Genomic DNA, 22,093 nt, shown 5'->3' on the forward strand with positions numbered 1-22,093 from the left:
TCTCTGGAGCTTCCTAGTCATCTGTAGCCTAGGCACCTTAGAAGAAAGAAAAAAATGATTATGTTTTAGCAAAGAGTTGACAGATGGTAATGGATCTTAAAATTTGTAGGAGAAGGATGTGGGGGAGGGGAAGTAAAGAAAGAAAGCAGTTAAGTGACTTGTTTTGGGAGTCTGTCAGAATTAGCATTTGGTCTGCTTTTCATTTGCAAGTGGTTTATATTTTTGCTTTTTATATTAAAAAGCCATTGGGTCTTTAGGTTTTATTTTATCTTTTTTTTTATTTTTCTTTCTTTTTAAATAGAGAGAAGGATTGTCCAAATTCAATAAGATCTATGAGTTTGACTATCAACTATATGGCCAGGTAGGTATCAAAATAATTATATCACAAATAAAAATTTTTATTGTACCACAATTGGATCATAAATTCCTCTTTTCACAATTTGTTTTAAGAAATACGTATATCCCCTTTAACAAAATAATAATGTATGTCTGCTTCTATTCAGATTTTGTTACCTATTTGTACTTGATGCACTCTAATACTACTTTCTTAATTTAGTATCACTTTAGATCTCTTCCCATATTTCTTTGTAGTCTTAATATATCATTTCCTGTAATGTAGTCATTTTGCATTCATATAATACAATTTATTCAGCTTTCAGTCATTTCAACCATGTTGTTCCTAAGCTTCTTCCTATGATAATTAAGTTACTATGAATATTTTCATGCAGATAGGTAATAATATTAATAATAATAATAATAATATTTGTCTAGTACTTAATATGTTCCCCCGGACCCTATGCTGAACACTTTACAATTCCTATCACATTTGATCTTTACAAAATAACTGTGGTTAAGGGCTAATACTGTCCTCATTTTGCAAATGAGGAAATGGAAGCAAACAGAGGCTCACACAACTAGTAAGTGGGTTGAAGCCACATTTGAACTCAGGTCTTCATGACTCCAGGCCTAGTACACTCCCTAGCTTTCCAATAGGTCATTTTCCCCCCTTTAAGTTGTTATGTTGTTTTCTATTTTGAATGTACTGATGTTTGTATAACAAACATAAAAATTAATCTATAAATTTAGCAAAGTAATTAATAAAAAGTAGTTTGAAAGGGTACATCCTAGCAGGTACTAAAAGGTGTAGGGAACAGGAAAGGCTTCATATAGAAGAGGATACTTGAGGTGCATCTGACCATCTCCATTACTTGAAAGAATTCCTAAATTATGGAAAAGATTGGTTTGCATGCAATGACTAGAACAGTGATTTTATTACTATTTATTGAGAAGTATCCAGAGAAAGATTTATTCTAATAGCACATTTAGGATAGTAGATCACTTTAGCTATAATTACAAAATGTAATTGATGGGACCAAGAGAACAAGTTATACTTTATAAAAACAAAAACAAACAACTTTGAAAGAGTTAGAACCTCTGAACAACACAATGACCAAACACAAATTCACAGGTCTCATGCTGAAACATTCTTTTCACTTCTAAAGAATTGTTGGACTAGAGTGCCAATGAGGCTCATAGTTTTCATTTTTGTTGTGATGTGTGTGTGTGTGTGTGTGTGTGTGTGTGTGTGTGTGTGTGTGTAACCAATGTGGAAATTTATTTTCCTTAATATACATGATTGTAACATTTTTCTTGCTTTCTCAATGAGGAGTGAAGGGAAGAGAATATGGACCTCAAAATAAAATAGAATTAAATTTACAGTTTTTTAAATTAAAAAAATAGAAGATACAGAGTAATCTTTTTTTTTTCTTCTCTCTTCCCTCTTTCCCCCATAGAATGTAACCATGGTAATGACTTCTGTTTCTGGACATTTGCTTGCTCATGATTTCCAGTTGCCGTTTAGAAAATGGTTAGTACTCTCTTTGGTGGGAAGGGGGAGGTGGATGTTTTCACTTTACAGAGAGTTGTGAAGTATAGCAAAAATTATATAAGGGATCAAGTGAGTAGAAACTTATCAGATACTTAGGATTATCTTTAATATTTTGAGTTTTATAACACTCAACAAGTGGTAGACTGACCATAACTACAAGGGAAATTACATTTATTATACAGGTTACACAGAGGGGTTCAAAAATTTTATTTCTATATTTACTTCCTTAAACATAATGTTCCATTGAGTCTACTGAAGATTGTCTCATGTAGCATTCTCTTCACATAGGATTTGTTCAATCTAAAGCAAGAGAAAGACAAAAATACCTTATTTACTGTTATAGTCTAAAGTTATTAGGAGAGATAATTATTATTGTGTGTAAACTAATTCACTTCATTCTCTTTAACTGATCTAAGGCTCCCTTTTTTTTGCAGAACTTCTGGTTTCTTTTGGGGGAGTTAAAGAGTTTAGAAAAAGAACATGGACTTAAAATGAAAGTTAGCTTTTATACAAGGGAGTCTTGGCAAGAATACTGAAACTGAGGGGGCAGCTAGGTGGTGCAGAGAACAGAGCACTGGCCCTGGAGTCAGGAAGACCTGAATTCAAATCCAACCTCAGACACATAATAATTGCCTAGTTGTATGGCCTTGGGCAAGTTGCTTAACCCCATTGCCTTAAACTTAAAAAAAAATACTGAAATTGAACTGGGGTCTGTCCCACATGGCTTCTTTGTGACTATACCTTTTAGTGAGTGCTTCCAATCTTAAAGCATTTCTGATTTTGGACTTTTTTCTCCCATCTTTCCCCCTTAGTTATTTTGGCCTTCCTTGTGGCTGAATATTAATGAATGGCTCACATAAATTCATCTCCACTGTAGTATTAACTAGCTAATGTAGCCATTTTCATGGAACAGAATTAGTTATGGACCTAATTAAAATTTTGTCTTCAAGGGGTAACTAGGTGGCTTGGTGGATAGAGCACCAGCCCTGGAGTCAGGAGGACCTGAGTTCAAACATGACCTCAGACACTTAATTGCCTAGCTGTGTGACCTTGGTCAAGTCATTTTTGACCCCCATTACCTTAAATTAATTTTAAAAAACTAAAAAAAGAAAGACTTTGTCTTCAGAAGCCTCTAAGGACTCTGATGATGTTGTGGCAAGAAAACTATTTTATTATAATGATATTATATAAGATACATATTGCATACAATATATAATTATATATTAATAGACATTAGTTGATTCCATTCATTTAGGAAAATGCCTAGTCAGGGAAAAGAAATATCAATTTGAGGCATTTCTTTAGGGCAGATGAGCTTCTGAATACAAAACAGATCCTACAGATACTTAAGAGAATGAGGCTTGAATCCAGAAATACCTGAATTCAAGTCCTGCCTCTGACTCATATTGGTTGTGATAGTAAAGTGCCTAGAGAACAAAAAGTCAGATGCCTCATCCATATTTACACCACCATTATGTATCTGAGATTGCACTTGAACTCAGATCTTCCCAGCTCCAAAGTCAACTTTCTTTCCACTTCTCCTTGCTGTCTGGCATTTAGTTAACACTTAATAAAATGTTCATTGATTGATTTCAAATAGTTCTCTGGACATTTTTTTTATAGCTAGATATTTTCTTCTTAGGGGGAAAACTTAATACTTTAAAGTTGCTTTTATTAAGAATTTACTTTTTTATAACTCATTTCTTGTTTTTGTATTACTTTCATTTCTGAATAGATCCTTCCTCCTTTCCCTTACCTATAAGCCAGTGTTTCTCTCATGATTTAGAGGGGGAAAAACTTTTAGCAAAATATTTAGCCATTTATCTTTTTATGAGTATTTATTTTGTTTCCAGTTCTCTGTTATCACAAAAAGTGCTAGAAATATTTTGATCTACAAAAGACCTTTCTTTTTATCTTTGACCCTCCCAGGAGTGACATCATCCTATTAAAGGACAGGGACATTTCAGTTAAGTATGAATTTTTAAAAGAAGTTTTTTATTGAAGAGCAAAAAAAGACTCATATGTACAGAATTATTTATAATAGTTCCTTTTGTAGCAAAGAACTGAAAAATAAAAGGATGCCCATAAATTAGAGAATGGCTAAAGAAATTATAGTATATGAATGTAATAGAATACTTGTGTGCTGTAAAAATGATGATGTTTCAGAGAAATCTTGGACATATAAAATGATGCAAAGTAAAGTAAGAACAATTTATACAATATCATAAAAACAAAACTTTGAAAGTCTTGACAGCTCTGATCAATTCAATGACTATCCATGCTTCTAGAGAATCCAAGATAAAGCATGTGGCCTATATCCTGACAGAGAGATGATGGACTCAGGGGGCACAGTGAGGCATATAATTTTTAACACAGCCAGTGTGAGAATTTATTTTGCTTTAACTATACTTATTTGTCAAAGATATTATTTTCTTTTTCTAATAGTATTGGATGGGATAGAGAGAAAACTGATTTTTATTAATTAAAAATAAAATTTAATGTAAAAAGAAACAAGTAAATACCCTCTTACACACCCTCCCCCCAAAAATGAATATAAAAACTCTTATTGTGTAGTTTCTTTGCTTTCTTTGATGATTCACACTAACAGCAGTTAATTGCTATGTCATATTTTCCCTACCAGTGTTGAATTTACCTTTATTGACAATTTGATGAATAAAAGTTGACATCTATGAGTTGTTTAAATTTTCATTTCTTATTATTTGAGATAATAGCTTGCTGATGAGTTTTTTCTTCCTTTGATTACTGCCTATCTTTATCCCTTGACAATTGAACTGTTGAAGAACACCTTTTAATTTTGTAACTATGTGCCAATTCCTTTTTTTATTTTTTCATTTCAGACTTAATCAGAAATATTTAGTGCAAGTATTCTTTCTCCATTCATCTTTTCTTACTAATGCTGATTTAGTAATATTTTTATTAATTAATTATTAATTATTAATTTTATTAATTAATTAATATTTTTATTTTTATAGACTTGAAATTATCTGTTTTGTCATTCGTAATTCTTTCCATGTTGTTGTTGATTAAGAACTTTTCTTTTGAGCATTAATTGAAAAGGTCAAACCTCGCATTTCCTCTGGTATTTTTATAAAATAACATTTTATATCTAGAGCAGGGCTGTCCAAGCTTACTTTTAAAAGTTTCTATTGACACAATAGACAATATATTTTGATTTGCCGTTTTAATGAGAGTTCTGTGATAGCTTGACATTGTTTACTAAAGCATTTGGTAAACCCATATGCAGGCTCATTAAATCACCAGCCACATGCAAAGCCATATTTTGTAGTTTCCTGATCTAGAGGAATAATCCATTTGGTATTTATTATGGCAGATAGTTTATGTTTTGGGACTAATTGAATTTTATGCCAAACTGTTAGACATCTTCTCAGCAGTATTTATTTAATGACAAATTTCCTTCATGGGTTTACTTCTAAATTACGCTTATCTTATGTGTTCCACTGATCTTATTTTTCTATTTCTATTTGTTCTCTAGGCAGAGCTGCAACCCTCTTATACTCTTTGAAGCTCAAATCGAAAAATATTGCCCAGAGAACTTTGTAAATATCAAGGTAGGAGAAACCTTTGAAAAGATTTATCGTGTTCTTAAATGTTTACTGAGCAATGGCAGTTTTGAACCTTAGGCCCCAGAGCTTTGTATTCTATCTTTTCAACAGAATAATAATGAATTTTAATAAGATAAATTTTTAATAAATAAGTTTTCAACAAAATAAATTTTCTTAATTCCTTTTGTTTTCATGTAGCAATTATTTTTGCATATACCTCCAATCCCCAAACTAAACTTGCCCTCATAACAGATAGTTTGCTGCTCTTCACACAGGTCATTCCATCTCTGAAAGCTAAGCATTTTCAAAGCCTGCCTCCCTAATCTGAAGTGCTCTCCTTCCCCTCTTCTACCTTCTGACTTTCTTGACTTCCTTCAAATCTCAACCTAAAGCCCTTTTTGCTAGAAGCCTTTTCCTCCAACACTCCTTAATAGTTCCTTCCCTCAGAGGTTTTCTCTAGTTTTATCTCTGATTGTAATTTAATCTCTTTTGTTTGCTTTTGATATTCCATCATTAAACTGTGACTTCCTTAAAGGCAGAGATTATCTTTTGCTTTTTTTTTATATATCCTCTATATTTAACACTGGATAATAGGTGTTTAGTAAATACTTCTTGATTTGATTTGTCTTGGTATCTTAGTTATATTGTTGTGTTCATAATACATTGCTTCATTGTTTACTCTGATAATGTAAAGTATAACAGTTTCTTTTACTGATTTAATTATTTATAGGTTGTACTACCAACATTTTTCCAAATTCATATTTCAGAAAACCCTGGAGAAAGAAGTCAAACAGTGCCAGTCTTTGATAATCTGGACCGATTGTGATCGAGAGGGAGAGAACATTGGATTTGAAATCATCCATGTGTGCAAGGCTGGTAAATAATACCTCTGTATAAATTTTTAAAATTTACTGCACATCTCAAACACTCTGTCATCCACCAGTTGCCTGACCTTTGTTGAATGCCCCCAGCTCTCATACTGTTCATAGTCTTACATTGTTTTGTTTCTTCTTTTTTTTTTAAATGTGGTATTTAGTAGCTAGTAAATCCCTTTAGAACAGGGATACAATGTCTTTTGAGTCAAAAATTTCTCAAGTCTATTTAATTGACAAGTTACGGTCTCTTTTTTATAAAGATGTGTAAAGACAAGGGAGATTGTATCTCAGTAATGACTTGCCTGAAGCATCTTCATTAATAGCTGACCCTAAAACAGTGTATTTCTCTTTTTAGTTTCTCTTTGTTATTAACATAACCAATTAATTTTTTTTTTGCAAGGCAGTGGAGTTAAGTGTCTGAGGTGGGATTTGAAATCAGGTCCTCCTGACTCTAGGGCCGGTGCTCTGTCCACTCTGCCACCCGCAGTGCCCCCAGACTTACTTTTTTTTAAAAAATTTATAATTATATAAAATTATATAATTACATAAAATTACAAATGTCAGATACTTAATAATTACCTAGCTGTGTGACCTTGGGCAAGTCACTTAACCTTACTGCCTTGCAAAAAAAAACCAAATAGTAAGTCTGTTGTTAATACAACAGACACTACTTCATAAAACTCTACATACAAATCAACTGAGCAAAACTGCTTAGTAATGTAATTTTCCAGTATTACCCATTATTTTCCACTTTTGTAATTTTGTTTAGAAAATCTTTATAGACATTATTCATTACATTTGAACACTGTCACTGTTAACACAGTTTTTGTATTGTGTTGTCTTTGTTGTAGTATCACATCCAATCGTTTTTTTTCTCCCATATAAAACCCATAAGACTCAGAGCTAATTTGAAAGACATAATTCTTGATGTATTATTCTATAAATTTTATGAAAATTACTATTAAAGCAGGTTCAGTTGGATACACTTTAAACTCTTAAAACTAGTTTTAATTCAGCCTTGTGAGGACAGGGTTGAATCATTCTTTAGGATTTGAATCTGTTATTTGTTCTCTTTTTTCCTGACAGTGAAACCAAATATCCGAGTATTTCGAGCTCGTTTCTCTGAAATCACTGAATATGCTGTCAGGACAGCCTGTCAACACCTGACCGAGCCAGATCAGAGAGTGAGTGATGCTGTGGATGTGAGACAGGAATTAGACCTGAGGATAGGTGAGAAGTCATCCTTTTCTTAACAGATTTATTTTTATTTTTCTCATCCAAGATCTATGGTCCCAGACTAGAAGTGTTCCAGTCTTGTTTTGTTATCATGATTTGGGCAGTGGTCCATTTTGAAGAGACTGAAATACACTTTTGATTGAGGAATCAAAACTACACTATGAAAGAAAATAGTGTGCCACTGACCTAGGGCTTAACATTTTAAAATTTTTTCTCCTTTGTTCTACTCCTTCCCTTTCCAGGTGCTGCCTTCACAAGATTCCAGACCTTAAGACTTCAAAAAATCTTTCCTGAGGTATTGGCAGAGCAGCTGATCAGTTATGGTAGCTGTCAGTTCCCAACATTGGGATTTGTAGTAGAACGGTTCAAAGCCATTCAAGCTTTTGTTCCAGAGACTTTCCACAAAATTAAAGGTAAAGGAATAATTTCAATGTAGTGGTTGTAATATGTATGATCCAGGTGGGTAAAGAATTTCAACAAGATTTATAAATGTCATATACCTACCCTTATTATGTTCTAGTCTTGGATACCATTTTTTTAGATTTTCTAATCTACAGTTCTTTGCCCCTCATTTTAGTTTAGTCTTTCTACTAATTCAACTATAATAGTTTTCATTTTTGTCTCTCCCTTTCCTCCCTGCCCTTCTAATGCAGTGACTCATGAACATGAAGATGGGATTGTGGAATTCAGTTGGAAAAGACATCGTCTCTTTAACCATACAGCATGTCTTGTCCTCTATCAAATGTGCATGGAGGTAGGAAATCCTTATAAAATTTCCATGATTTGGGACAGCTAGGTGACATAGTGGATAGAGCACTGGCCCTGGAGTCAGAGGTCCTGAGTTCAAATCCAGTCTCAGACACTTGATAATTACCTAGCAGTGTGACCCTGGGCAAGCCACTTAACCCCATTCATTGCCTTGCAAAAACAAAAAGCTCCCCACCCCACAAAAAAAAATTCCTTGATTTTGAATTCATGATTCAAGAATAGTGTAAATTGAACATTTTCATAACTGCTTCCTCTAATATGGCAGAAGTTTTTTGTATTTGTTACTGTTTGATTCTACTGCATTTCCTCCCAGCCTTGAGTATCAGGCTTCTTTTAGTTCTGCAGATCAGGAAATCCCTGCTGAGCATCATGGGAACTGAAACTGCATGGAAACCATTCCAGGAGAGGAAGTGAGGAGAGGAAAGTCCTACATTGTGTTTCCACAAACCCTTTTTGAGTTTTCAGGCTCTAGATCAGAGCTTTGGGATTGTCAGAATTTGGGAGCATATACTAGAGGTCAGCAGTTGCAACTGAAACTCAGCTTCAAGACGAAACTGTGGATTATAGTGGTGCTTAGATCAGTGGTTATAGAATTGGGGGTTGTGTAGCTGGAAGAGATTTGAGATCATCTGGTACAGACCTTATTTTACAGATGAGAAAAGTGAGGCCTAGAGAAAAGAAATGATTGGTCCAGGCACATGGTCCTAAGTATAGGACCACTTTTAGTCTCCAGATCCACTGTATAAGGGGAAACACCTTTGAAAATAACCTGAGCCTTAATTTGAGATGTGTGCTCTGTGCCTTGTCAGTCAGACCACTAGCTTTTATAAAGTACTTGCCCTGTAATCAGCACTATGCTCGATTCTTGGCTCCTTGTTCCACTAAACAATATAGTATCTCAGACAAGTTATAACCATAGAGCCTTGCACATAAGAAACATTGGAACAGTCATTGAACAGTATTTGTGAAGGTGAATTAAAATAAAACTCAAGACATATTTGAAGGAAGAGAAGTCACATAAACATTTAGCCTGAAGAGGTATGTTAAAAGTAGAGTAGCCTTAGTGACAGGATGTTATGGACTAATTTCATATATGTACATGAGCCTCAGAATTTCTTCTGAATTGAATTGAATTGAGTTGACATTTGTTGCCCTATTTTTACCTTCCTGAAATATTGTGAAGAAAAATAAAATAACTGATGTTTTGAGTTTTCCCCCAAGGTATTATTCCTAGAAGTGTTTGTAAGAGTAAAATTAAATGCAAATAAAGTAAGGATAATAAGTTGAGCTTCATAATTATCTGTACTCTTGGATGGGTAAATCAGACTTTTGCTGATCTTGGTTTTCTGGGCTCCTGCTGTTGCCTTCCATTTCCTGTAGTTTATCTGCTCTCAGAAAGCTGGTAAATTTGAAGACATACTGAATTGTCCAGGATCCTAGCACTGGGTTTTTGGTGTTCCCACCCATCAATCGTTGCTCCATCCCGGAACTGGACTACTTCTGTCAAAGCACTGACAAATCTTAACAACCTGTTTACCAAAACTGGTCTGGTAAAAGAGTTGGCTTTCGGGGCGGCTAGGTGGCGCAGTGGATAGAGCACCAGCCCTGGAGTCAGGAGTACCTGAGTTCAAATCCAGCCTCAGACACTTAATAATTACCTAGCTGTGTGGCCTTGGGCAAGCCACTTAACCCCATTGCCTTGTAAAAAAATCTAAAAAAAAAAAGAGTTGGCTTTCTTTGTATAAATCCATAGTTAGTTGACTTTGGATTTCATTATTTCCTTTGGTATCCTTTTTACAGCCTTGCTGGAGTATATATAATAGAGTGAGGCTCATCCTCAGTCTTTCAAGCTGTCATCTTAACTGGAAGTCCAGAAATAGTGAGTTTGAGGTATCTAAAGGATATTCCACTTGAAATATCCCACTGAGAGTCAAGAATGGAATTCAGGAGAGAGAGTGGGTCTAAATACAGCATGTCCCCAAGGTCATCTTTTTCTTGTTTTTGCAAAGCAACGGGGTTGCTTTGACTTACTCAAGGTCACACAGCTTGGTAAATTAATTCACCTAACTGTTCCTTGTCCCTAAATTCTTTTTTTTTTTTTTTTTTTTAGGTTTTTTTTTTTTTTAGGTTTTTGCAGGGCAAATGGGGTTAAGTGGGTTGTCCAAGGCCACCAGGGCCGGTACTTTATCCACTATGCCACCTAGCCACCCTGCCTAAATTCTTAATGGTAAATTTTAAACTTTGTCCCAGAAGTTTTTGTGCAGCTTTAAGTTGGTTTAGTGACCTCATCAACTTTACCATTCACTAAGACTTTTAGGACATTATACATAGATCCAGTACTGGAACTCTTTCATTTTGACTCTCTGTATTAATTTTTCTTTGACATGGAACCTCTGGTTTTTTCAACAGGACATTGCTGAGAGTTTTAATTTTATTCACTTTTCAGGAACTGAGAGGTAGATATATAGATTTTGGTATAAACTGCCTAGACATATGAGAGTTGATGGGGCTCCATCTTGAGAAATACATAGCAGGAATAGAAGGAGGACCTAGGACAGAGCCTTGGTACATCCTTATTTTTAGGGAGTGTGATGTGATTGATAATAACATTTGTCCTTTATTTTCTAAAAAGACCACAACCTCAGGGAGATGATGATATGAGAAGCACATGAATTGGATTTGAGTGAGGGGGTTGCTGTGCTGAGTCACTAGCCTTATTAGTACTTACTAGTACTAGTACTTACTAGTAGTCTAGGCAGATTCAGATCAGGACAACTGGAGATGACCCTGGATGTGAGGCAATCAGGGTTAAGTGACTTGCCCAAGGTCACCCAGCTAGTGAGAATCAAGTGTCTGAGGCTGGATTTGAACTCCCATCCTGATTCCAAGGCCAGTGCTCCTTCCACTGGGCCACCTAGCTGCCCTCAATGTGGATGGTAAACTAACCAAAAAGACTGAGAAGTGTCAGATAGATCAGAAGAAAGTAACTTCATTGGAAATTGAGGGAGGAAAGAAATTCCAAGAAGAAAACTATTGAACAGTTTCAATGAACAGACTGAGTAGGTTGAAGTTTGAGAAAAGGTCTTTGGATTTGGTGATTATGACATCACTGACACCTTTGGAAAGAGTAGTTTTAGTCACATGATTAGGTTGTAAATAAGATCTCAGAGGGTTGAGAACCAAATGAAAAGAGAAATGAAAGCTAAAAATGAAAACACTTTTTGACTCTTCAAAGTTTTGGACTATTGCTTGAGGTTTTTGGGTTTTTTTTTTGTTAAAGCAATGAAATTGAGTGACTTGCCCAAGGTCACACAGCTAGGCAATTATTAAGTGTCTGAGGCCTGACTCCAGGGCCAGTGCTCTATCAACTACACCATCTGGCTGCCCCTATTGCTTGGGGTTTTTAAGGATAAGGGAAGACTTGGGATTTGAAGATAGCAGGGGTACAAAGGAGTTGAGGGTGATGTTGAAGGACAGTCTAGAGAAAAAAAATGGGATATGATCAAGGTAGCAGGTAGAGGATCCTTATCACCTCTTCATCAGGACACTAATAAAAGATTCATCTGCTTTTTTCTTCTTGACTTTTCAGGATCCAGTAGCCACAGTGGTAGAAGTTGGATCTAAGCCAAAGAGCAGGTGGAGGCCCCAGCCTTTGGATACTGTGGTATGTGGAGTCTGGGTGGTATTAGTTAGCTTTTTAAATGTTAACTTCTGATTTTTAGGTTACCAAGAAGTGGTTTTTCACTGTATTTTTGTAGGGTAAAAATATGATTAAAGTATCACTACTTAATAAACATCATTTGATGGTGACCAGGATCTTTTAAAATGGTCCTGCCTTAGATAAGTACTTTTCAAACACTTTTGATCTAGGGTTGAATCCAAAGGAGTTTGAGTTAGAGCAAATCGCAATTAATCAAACTCTGCCCTCCTGTATCCCTACTCCCAGTATTTTTGTAAAGGTGAATTAAAATAAAACTCAAGATATATTTGAAAGGAATTGATATCATAAACATTTAGCCTGAAGAGATTAAAAGTAGGGTAGACTTAGTGACAGGATTTTATGGACTAATTTCATGTATGTACATGAGCCTCAGAATTTCTTAGTGGTAGGTGGTGTCTGGTGATGTCTGAAACGATTGAGTAAAAAAAAGGTTTGAGCTTATGAGCATTTTGGTTTATTAAGCAATACATGCCAATTGCATAACAGTTTGGGACTAGAGCTTCTTAGCTTGGCACTGAGCCCCAGATACAGACAGATTTTTAGGTATTAAAAGAAAACAATAGGATATGAACCAAGATACAAGACTAGTTTTTCTGATTTCTAATTGGAGAAAAGATTAGGGGTTTTCCAACTTAGGCAGACAAAGTGAATAGATGCAATTCCCACGAAATCAGAAAAAGAAATGTTTCAGCCTTCAACCAAGTATCTGTATTCAGTCAAAAGAACAAAGCACAGTAACTGATTGGCTATTATGGGACCAGTTTTCAGATAAGACATAAGGGTTGCTTGAGTATAATTATAAGAAAACTCTTTGCATCAGTCTTCAGATCTGACTGGTTCTCTCATCAGCATAACCTAGATCATTATGGGTCTCTAAGCAGTAGGCAGGTAGCAGCTTCCCAATCATGTAGGAATAAGTTCAAACAATTTTTCTCACAATGTCCATAACTGACTAAATTTTCCCCACAGGATAGAAATTGGACAATGAATAGAAAAATTGGGGCAGCTAAGTGGTTTAGTAGGTGGAAGACTGGTCCTGCAGTCAGGAGGATTTGACTTCAGATCCAGCCTCAGATACTTACTAGCTGTGTGGCAAGTCACTTAACTCTGATTTTCTCCAAAAAAGAAGGGTTTGGGGGAGGTGGAGAAAACTGGCCCAAATTCAGAATTGAATCACAAGATGGAGTCATTTTGGTTCACACGATTCCCACAATTCTCTCATTTTACACCTTATATACATAGATCATGTCACTGAGGTCTGTCTTCTAATGTTTGGGTTCTTCAAGTTATCCTTCAAGTTATCCTCATCCAGTCTCCCATCTTAGATTCAAACAATATTCCCTTAACTTCCTGAACCTTCAGTCTTTTTTTAAAATTTAAATTTACATTTCTTAACCATACTGAATTCCTCTTCTTTCTCCAAACGAAAAAAGGACAAAAGTCTTCTAACAAATAACATAAGAAAGCAAAATCTCATGTCCACATTGTCCAGTTCTTCACCTGAGTCCCATTCTAATTCTCTTAATTGAAATTTTTTTTTTATCCTGTAAGCATTCTATTTTATAATTGTGTTCATATAGTTCATATATAGTTCCTTGGTGTTTCTTGGCAAGTATAAGCATTCTTCCTTTTTTTTTTAGTTGACATATCTTGTTTTTTTTAATAGCTTCATTTTCAAGTGTCCCTGTAATTAAAAATAAAAAAAGTCAGGAAAAAAAGTAATTCCAATAAATTGATCCACACAACTAAGTCTGATTGGTAAAAGCATTGTCGACATCCCATGGTCCTTTGTACCACCCCAAAAAGGTTATAGACAGACAGAATCTAAAAGCATTCTCTAGTAATTTTCCTGTAAATGTGTAACATCTCCCTGCTAATTCATAAGTCTCTTGCAGGCAATTACCTTCTTTCTTTGTTATCTCCTATTTAAGTTTCATATTGAGGTTATTCAGCGTCACTTAATAATAATAGGTTTGACTTGGAAATTTTATCAGGAATGGAACATTAGGGTTTTAGATCAGGCAGAGTATTGTTGAGAGCTGATAGTATGTTGTCTATTTCCTTCTTTCCATGTGAACTTCTATATTTTTGCCTTGCAATTGATTCACCTTTCTTTCTGAATTAGAACTTTTGTCTTCTTCCTCTTTTCCATTTTCTCCATTAAGCTAGTTAAGTAAAATTTCTTTTTAAACAAACATTTAACACAAGTTTCAGTTACATCCTCTTCTTCCCCCTCTGGCCCAACTAGAGATATATGTAGTCTTGAGGAATTATAGTTTAATTGTCATCAAGAGAGAGTTAATGCTCATGACTGGGAAAGCCTACATTAATCACAGAGAGAAAAAAAGACTAAGAACTCTTCCTGGTAGACTTGAATGAGTAAATTCATGTTTGAGATAGACTGAAGAGATAGCTCCTGAGATAAATGAGTTTAAACTATTATCTTGCCAGTCAGATATATTAAAAAAGAATTCTGGGGAGAATTTGACTTCTATATTAAGAGAACTGAATGGTAGGGGCTAACTTTGTTTTCTGCGAGAAGTCAGTAATTGCAGTTTTGATGTTTTTAATAGTTGATACACTATTGAAATTATAAATATGCCTTTGTATTATTTGTGACACTGTTAACAAATTCTGTAGCCAATAAAATTGTCTAAAAAGTAATGTTTGGGGACGGCTAGGTGGCGCAGTGGATAGAGCACCGGCCCTGGAGTCAGCAGTACCTGAGTTCAAATCCGGCCTCAGACACTTAATAATTGCCTAGCTGTGTGGCCTTGGGCAAGCCACTTAAGCCCATTGCCTTGCAAAAACCTTAAAAAAAAAAAGTAATGTTTGAATGCAACATATTCATATCAGAAAATTTTAATAGGTTCTTTCAGCTTTCAAATGGCATAGTCTTAGGTTGTTCTTCTAATTTCCTATGTACTAGAGTGCATTTTATTTTTCCACGTTTATAAGTGTAAGAAAGTGATAGTTGCAGTGATGTTGATTAAACAATATCTTTGAAGGGTGAATTTTCTAGCTGTTTTACTCTTAATTCATGCAGTAGATCCTAATGTAAAATTTTTATTCATGTAACAGGAACTTGAGAAATTGGCTTCTCGAAAATTGAAGATAAATGCCAAAGAAACCATGAAAATTGCTGAAAAACTCTATACTCAGGGGTAAGTATTATGGATTAAAGAGATAAGATTTAGTGTACCTCTACAAGAAATATATATATATATATATATTTTTTTTTTTTTTTTTTAGGTTTTTGCAAGGCAAATGGGGTTCAGTGGCTTCCCCAAGGCCACACAGTTAGGCAATTATTAAGTGTCTGAGGCCGGATTTGAACTCAGGTACTCCTGACTCCAGGGCCGGTGCTCTATCCACTGCGCCACCTAGCCGCCCCAAGGACTATATCTTTAAGAAACAAATCTTATGTTTCTTTTTTGGGGGGGGGGGGTTGCAAGGCAAATGGGGTTAAGTGCCTTGCCCAAAGCCACACAGCTAGGTTGTTGTTAAGTGTCTGAGGCTGGATTTGAACTCAGGTACTCCTAACTCCAGGGCTGGTGCTCTATCCACTGCGCCACCTAGCCGTCCTAAGAAACAAATCTTATGATAAAACACCAAAGGGCCATCTGATTTTCATAGTGACTCGCTTGTAGAACTAAAATTATGAGGTTTTTTTTTTGTTTGTTTGTTTTTTTGCAAGGCAAATGGGGTTAAGTGGCTTGCCCAAGGCCACACAGCTAGGTAATTATTAAGTGTCTGAGACCGAATTTGAACCCAGGTACTCCTGACTCCAAGGCCAGTGCTCTATCCACTACGCCACCTAGCCGCCCCTAAAATTATGTTTTTTAATTGTTGTTTACCTTTTCCATTATAAATGGTGTTATTTGCCAATTGCAAAATATTACTACTAGAACTTGAAGGTCAAGTGTATATTTTATCTTAATTTGGGCACAACTACAGAATTGTAGAATTTCAGAATTTAAAATGAACTTAATGCAATTGTATAGGCCATCCTACATGTATCCCTGAAATGTTTTTTTATCTTCCTCTCTACATCTTGAAATATTTACCTCTCTTAAAGGCTCAATCAAATTGACATTGCCTTTCTTGATGTCTTTAGGCTATTTACTCACTCCCAAGATTACTTTGTATATGTTTTATATTAATTTACCAGTGTATGTGCTATTTCTTCCTCCTTCTATAGAAATAAGCACCTTTAAAAATAAAAACTGATTTGTATGTGTTTTTGTATTCCCAGTATCTAGGACAGTTTGTTATGTATATTGAGTCCTTAATAACTGCTCACTAAATTGAATTGCTTAGAAATGAATCTTTACCTGAAAAATGAGGTAGTTGAAGAGTTTAGTGGTGGAATAGAAGCACCCTTGGATTAGGAGCCTGGATTTGAACCCATCAAGGTGCTAGTCAGCTGACTGTAGAAGGTGGACTAGATAAGGAGTTCTTAATCTGAGATCTCAAACTTTGTCTTTGGATAGCTATATTTTGGTATAATTAGTTTCCTTTGCAAATCTATGTAGTGTTTGTATTTAATAATATTCTATGGGGGCAACTAGGTAGTCCAGTGAATAGAGCATCGGCCCTGGAGTCAGGAGGACCAGAGTTCAAATATAATTACCTAGCAGTGTGACCTTGGGTAAATCATTAAGCCATGCAAAAATCTAAAAAAATTTCTGTGAGTTTTGTCAGACTGAGGTGACAAAAAAAAAATAAGAACCTTTGTACTGTATCATCTTTAAGCTCGCTTTCAAAACTCTAGGGCAGCTAGGTGGTATAGTGGATAGGATGCTGGCCTTGTAGTCAGAAAGACCTGAGTTTGAATGCAGCCTCAGACACTTGACATTTACTAGCTGTATAATCTCGAGCAAATCACACTTAACCCTGATTGCTTCAAATCCAGGGCCACTCCAGTTGTCTCTATTCCTTTTTGGCCACTAGACCTAGATGACTCTAGAGGAGAAAGTGTGACTGGTGATTTAGTACAGCCCCCTCTGCCCTCCCACTCAAATCCAGTTCATGTGCTTGTCATGGTATTACTTCACTGATGTCATGGTCTTCTTTAAGAATGAAGGTTAAAATATCAGCAATATCTTTTAGATCCATTTTTTCTTTTTTGTTTCCATTCCACCCACCTAGTTAGATTCTAATTACATGAATTATTATTGTAACTTTCCGAGACCTCCTCCTTTCACTCTCCTCTAATCCTTTCTTCATAATAGTGCCAGATTATTCTTTCTCATGCATATGTCTGATTGTCAAGTCCTTTGCTAAAAACTCTTTACTTGTTTTTGTCTTTTTTTTTTCCAGTCCAGATCTATCATTTCATCATTGTAGGGCTCTTTCCAGTGAGGGTGCTTCCTCCACCAATGAAGATTAAGTAACTGTCCTCCAGATCTTTAATCTTATTTATTTATTTATTTATTTGTTTGTTTTGAGTTTTGCGGTATCCCTCCCCGCCACCCTGCACAGAAGACAGTCTGTTAGTCTTTACATTGGTATACATTGATCTAAGTTGAATGTGGTGAGAGAGAAATCGTATCCTTAAGAAAAAAAAAGTATAAGAGATAGAAAAATTACATAATGAGATAACTTTTTATTTAAATTAAAGGTGATAGTTTTGGGTCTTTGTTTAAACTCAACAATTCTTTCTCTGGATATGATGGTATTCTCCATCACAGATACCCCAAAATTGTGCCTGATTGTTGCACTGTTGGAATGATCAAGTCCATTAAGGTTGATCATCACCTCCATGTTGCTGTTAGGGTATACATTGTTCTTCTGGTTCTGCTCATCTCACTCAGAATCAGTTCATGCAAATCCTTACAGACTTCTCTGAATTCCCATCCCTCCTGGTTTCTGATAGAACAATAGTGTTCCATAACATACATATACCACAATTTGTTCAGCCATTCCCCAATTGATGGACATTCACTCAATTTCCAATTCCTTGCCACCATAAACAGAGCTACTTTGAGAATTTTTGTACAAGTGATATTTTTACCCTTTTTCCATGCAGATCTTTAATCTTAAAGTATTGTTTGGGGTAGTGCTGGGAAATTGAGAAGTTAAATGACTTGCTTAGGGTTACTTTGTTGGTAGGCATTAAAGGCAGGATTTGAACTCAGGTGGGTTTTTAAAAATAGAATTTTTTTTCCAATTAAATGTAAACATACAACATTAATTTTTTGAATGATTTTGCATTCCAATTTTTTTCTCTCCCAAGATGGCAAACAGTCTGATAAAGAGTAAACTCATGCAATTATGTGAAACATTTCCACATTAGTCATGTGAAAGAGGAAACAGAACTAAGTGGGGGGAAAATGGGGGGAAACCCCTCAAAAGCTGTCTGTGATGGAGAATACCATCTGTATCCAGAGAAACAATGGTGGAGTTTGAACAAAGACCAAGGACTATTACCTTTAGAGGAAAAAAGCTGCTATCTTATTATCTGATCTTGCTCTCTCTTACTTTATGTTTCTTCCTTAAGAATATGATTTCTGGGGGCTGCTAGGTGGTACAGTGGATAAAGCACCAGCCCTGGAGTCAGGAGTCCCTGGGTTCAAATCCGATCTCAGACACTTAAAATTACCTAGCTGTGTGGCCTTGGGCAAGCCACTTAACCCCATTTGTCTTGCAAAAAACCTAAAAAAAATAAAGTATGATTTCTGTCTCATTCACATTCAATTTGGATCATTGTACATACTGTGGAAACAATGTAAAGACTGGCAAATTGCCTTGTGTGGGGGGTGGGAGGAGGGAAGTAAGATTAGGGGAAAATTTTAAAACTCAAAAATAAATAAAATCTTAAAAAAATTAAAAGAAAAAACTACTATTGTATATAATTGGAAAACAAAACATTAATAAAATTTTAAAAAAAAAAGAAACCCCCCCCCCAAAAAAAGTGAAAATAGTATCCTTTGATCAACATTCAGACTCCTTCACTTCTTTCTGTGATTAGGGATAGCATTTTTCATCATAAATCTTTTATAAATCTTTTAGAATTGTCTTGGATCATTGTATTGCTGAGAAGAACTAAGTCAATCATAGCTGATTATTGCACAATTGTGTGCATTGTTCTGGCACCAGTTCATGTGTCTTTCTAGGTTCTTTTGAAATCCTCCTGCTCATCATTTCTTTTTTTTTTTTCTTTTATTAAAGATTTTGAATTTTATAATTTTTCCCCCAATCTTACTTCCCTCCCCCCACCCCACCATGGAAAGCAATCTGTCAGTCTTTAATTTGTTTCCATGTTGTACATTGATCCAAATTGAGTGTGATGAGAGAAAAATCATATCCTTAAGGAAGAAACAAAATAAGTAATAACAAGATCAGACAATAAGATATCTGGTTTTTTTCCCCTAAATTAAAGGGAATAAATAGTCCTTGAACTTTGTTCAAACTTCACGGCTCTTTATCTGGATACAGGTGGTATTCTCCATTGCAGACAGCCCAAAATTGTCCCTGATTGTTGCATTGATGGAACGAGCAAGTCCATCAAGATTGATCATTACCCCCAATGTTGCTGTTAGGGTGTACAGTGTTTTTCTGGTTCTGTTCATCTCACTCAGCATCAGTTCATGCAGATCCCTCCAGGCTTCCCTGAATTCCCATCCCTCCTGGTTTCTAATAGAATAATAGTGTTCCATGACATACATATACCACAGTTTATTAAGCCATTCCCCAGCTGAAGGACATTTATTTGATTTCCAATTCTTTGCCACCACAAACAGGGCTGCTGTGAATATTTTTGTACAAGTGATGTTTTTACCCTTTTTCATCATCTCTTCAGAGTATAGACCCAGTAGTGGTATTGCTGGATCAAAGGGTATGCACATTTTTGTTGCCCTTTCTTATAGCACAATAATATTCCATTACATTCATATACCACAACTTGTTCAACCATGCCCAAACTGATGGACACCCTCTCAATTTCCAATTCTTTGCCACTACAAAAAGAGCTGCTATAATAATATATTTGAACATGTAGTTCCTTTTTATGATCTCTGGGATACAGATCTAGAAATGGTATCTCTGGATCAAAGGGTATGCAGAGTTTGATTGCCCATTCCAAAATGCTTTCCCGAATGGTCAGATCAGTTCACAGCTCCACCTTAGTGTTCCAATTTTCCCACATCTCCAACATTTATCATTTTCTTTTCTGTCATATTAGCCAATCTGACAGTTATGAAGTTGTTTTCAGAATTGTTTTCATTTGCTTTTCAGTAATCAAAAGTGATTCAGTTCCATATGCATTGAGGGATGAGACCTTCATCAGAGATACTTGCTTTAAAAATCCCTTCCCCCTCCCATTTTTTCCTTTCCTTCTAATCTTGATTGTATTAGCTTTGTGCAAAACCTTTTTTAGCTAAATCAAAATTATATGCTTTGAATTTCATAATGATCTCAGATGTGGTCATTCTTTCCTTCTGCATTGATCTGATAGGTAAACTATTCCTTGCTTTTCTAATTTGCATGTGATATCGCCCTTTGTGTCTAAACCATTTTGATTTTATCTTGACATATATGTGGTGTGAGATGTTGGTCTGTACCTAGTTTCTACCCTGCTATTTTCCAATTTTCCTACAGTTTTTGACAAATAGTGGAATTCAGGTGTTTTTGACTCTTAAGTTTGACACGTTCTCCATTATACCACTCTTGATTCTTGGTAATTCTCCATTGTCTGTCAATTAAAGACCAGATTCCTTCAGCTGGTATTCAAGACTTCTTCCTTCTCTCATCATTCTCAGCTGCTAAACCAAGCTGGATTTGGGATTTCTTACCTTCTTTTAATAAAATAGTCTGAGGGGGCGGCTAGGTGGTGTAGTGGATAAAGCACTGGCCCTGGACTCAGGAGTACCTGGGTTCAAATCTGGTCTCAGACACTAAAATAAGTACCTAGCTGTGTGGCCTTGGGCAAGCCACTTAACCCTGTTTGCCTTGCAAAAACCTAAAAAACAAACAAACAAAAATAAAATAGTCTTGTTGAAATTTTGCTTAGAATTACTATTCTCATCTACTGAAATACTGAAAAGCATTTTTTTTTTTCTCCCTTGGACTTCCCAGACTACTTTGTGCCTTTTATAGACTACATTGCTCTGCAAAACACAAGATTTGGGGCATCGAGGTGGTACAATGGATAGACCACTGGTCCTGGAGTCAGGAGGACCTGAGTTCAAATCCAACCTCAGACAATAAATACCTGTCTGTGACTTTGGGCAAGTCACTTAACCCCATTGCCTTACAAAAACCTAAAATAAAATGAGATTTATGAGGGAAGGGACTTATTAATTTAATCTTTGTATACCTGCCACTTAAATTTTACTCCAGTGCCTTGTTGTGAAATCGAGCTGACCCTGGGCTTTTCAAAGACTTTGTGTGCCATTGGAGCACAAGTTTTGGCAGGTCCTAATAAAATGGAAAGGTATAATGCAGTCTGATATATTTATTGCCCAAAGTTTATGTGGAGAAACTTATTATCATGTTGTTTAGCCTGAATAGCTTTTAAACTTCGCTAAATTCTAAAAAGATTGTGATCTTCATCATTGGATATATATATATCCTGGTAAGAACCACAGATTTTATAGTGTCATTTAGAGCCTCCTTAACAAACATTTCATAGCTAGTTCTACTAGCTATGATATCAGCTGAACTCCAGTTGTATCAAGTTGTTAGTTTATGCAAATGAACTGAACTAGCTCAGAACTTTTTGTAAATACCTTTCTGCCTTTGTTTTGAGGTATATCAGCTATCCCCGAACTGAGACAAATATTTTCCCCCAAGATTTAAACCTGACAGCTTTGGTGCAGCAGCAGACACATGATCAGCAATGGGGAGCCTTTGCTCAGAGAATTCTAGACAGGGGAGGCCCAACCCCTCGTAATGGAAAAAAATCCGATCAAGCTCATCCTCCCATTCATCCCACCAAATACACTTGTAACCTTCAGGTAGGTCTGAACAAGTCCCATTGTAAATTAATTGATAATGTACAGTAACCAACGTTAGCTCA

At 35.6% G+C, this 22,093-nt stretch overlaps 1 protein-coding gene across 5 annotated transcripts in view; it reads left to right on the forward strand.

Moving 5' to 3' along the window:
- The window catches only part of TOP3A (DNA topoisomerase III alpha), a 48,629-nt gene that overhangs the window by 3,868 nt on the left and 22,668 nt on the right, over positions 1-22,093 (forward strand). For 2 of the 5 annotated variants that reach the window (XM_074207652.1, XM_074207650.1), the window contains exons 2-12: positions 302-361; positions 1,794-1,867; positions 3,818-3,859; positions 5,403-5,478; positions 6,240-6,348; positions 7,434-7,577; positions 7,826-7,996; positions 8,237-8,337; positions 11,941-12,015; positions 15,154-15,236; positions 21,824-22,031. In XM_074207652.1, coding sequence (XP_074063753.1) covers positions 302-361; positions 1,794-1,867; positions 3,818-3,859; positions 5,403-5,478; positions 6,240-6,348; positions 7,434-7,577; positions 7,826-7,996; positions 8,237-8,337; positions 11,941-12,015; positions 15,154-15,236; positions 21,824-22,031 — 1,143 coding nt within the window. The remainder of the gene's footprint in view (positions 1-301; positions 362-1,793; positions 1,868-3,817; positions 3,860-5,402; positions 5,479-6,239; positions 6,349-7,433; positions 7,578-7,825; positions 7,997-8,236; positions 8,338-11,940; positions 12,016-15,153; positions 15,237-21,823; positions 22,032-22,093) is intronic. The other 3 variants (XM_074207653.1, XM_074207654.1, XM_074207651.1) reach the window with 2 other exon arrangements.

Source organism: Macrotis lagotis, chromosome X (assembly GCF_037893015.1).
Source record: "Macrotis lagotis isolate mMagLag1 chromosome X, bilby.v1.9.chrom.fasta, whole genome shotgun sequence".
Classification (NCBI taxonomy): domain Eukaryota; kingdom Metazoa; phylum Chordata; class Mammalia; order Peramelemorphia; family Peramelidae; genus Macrotis; species Macrotis lagotis.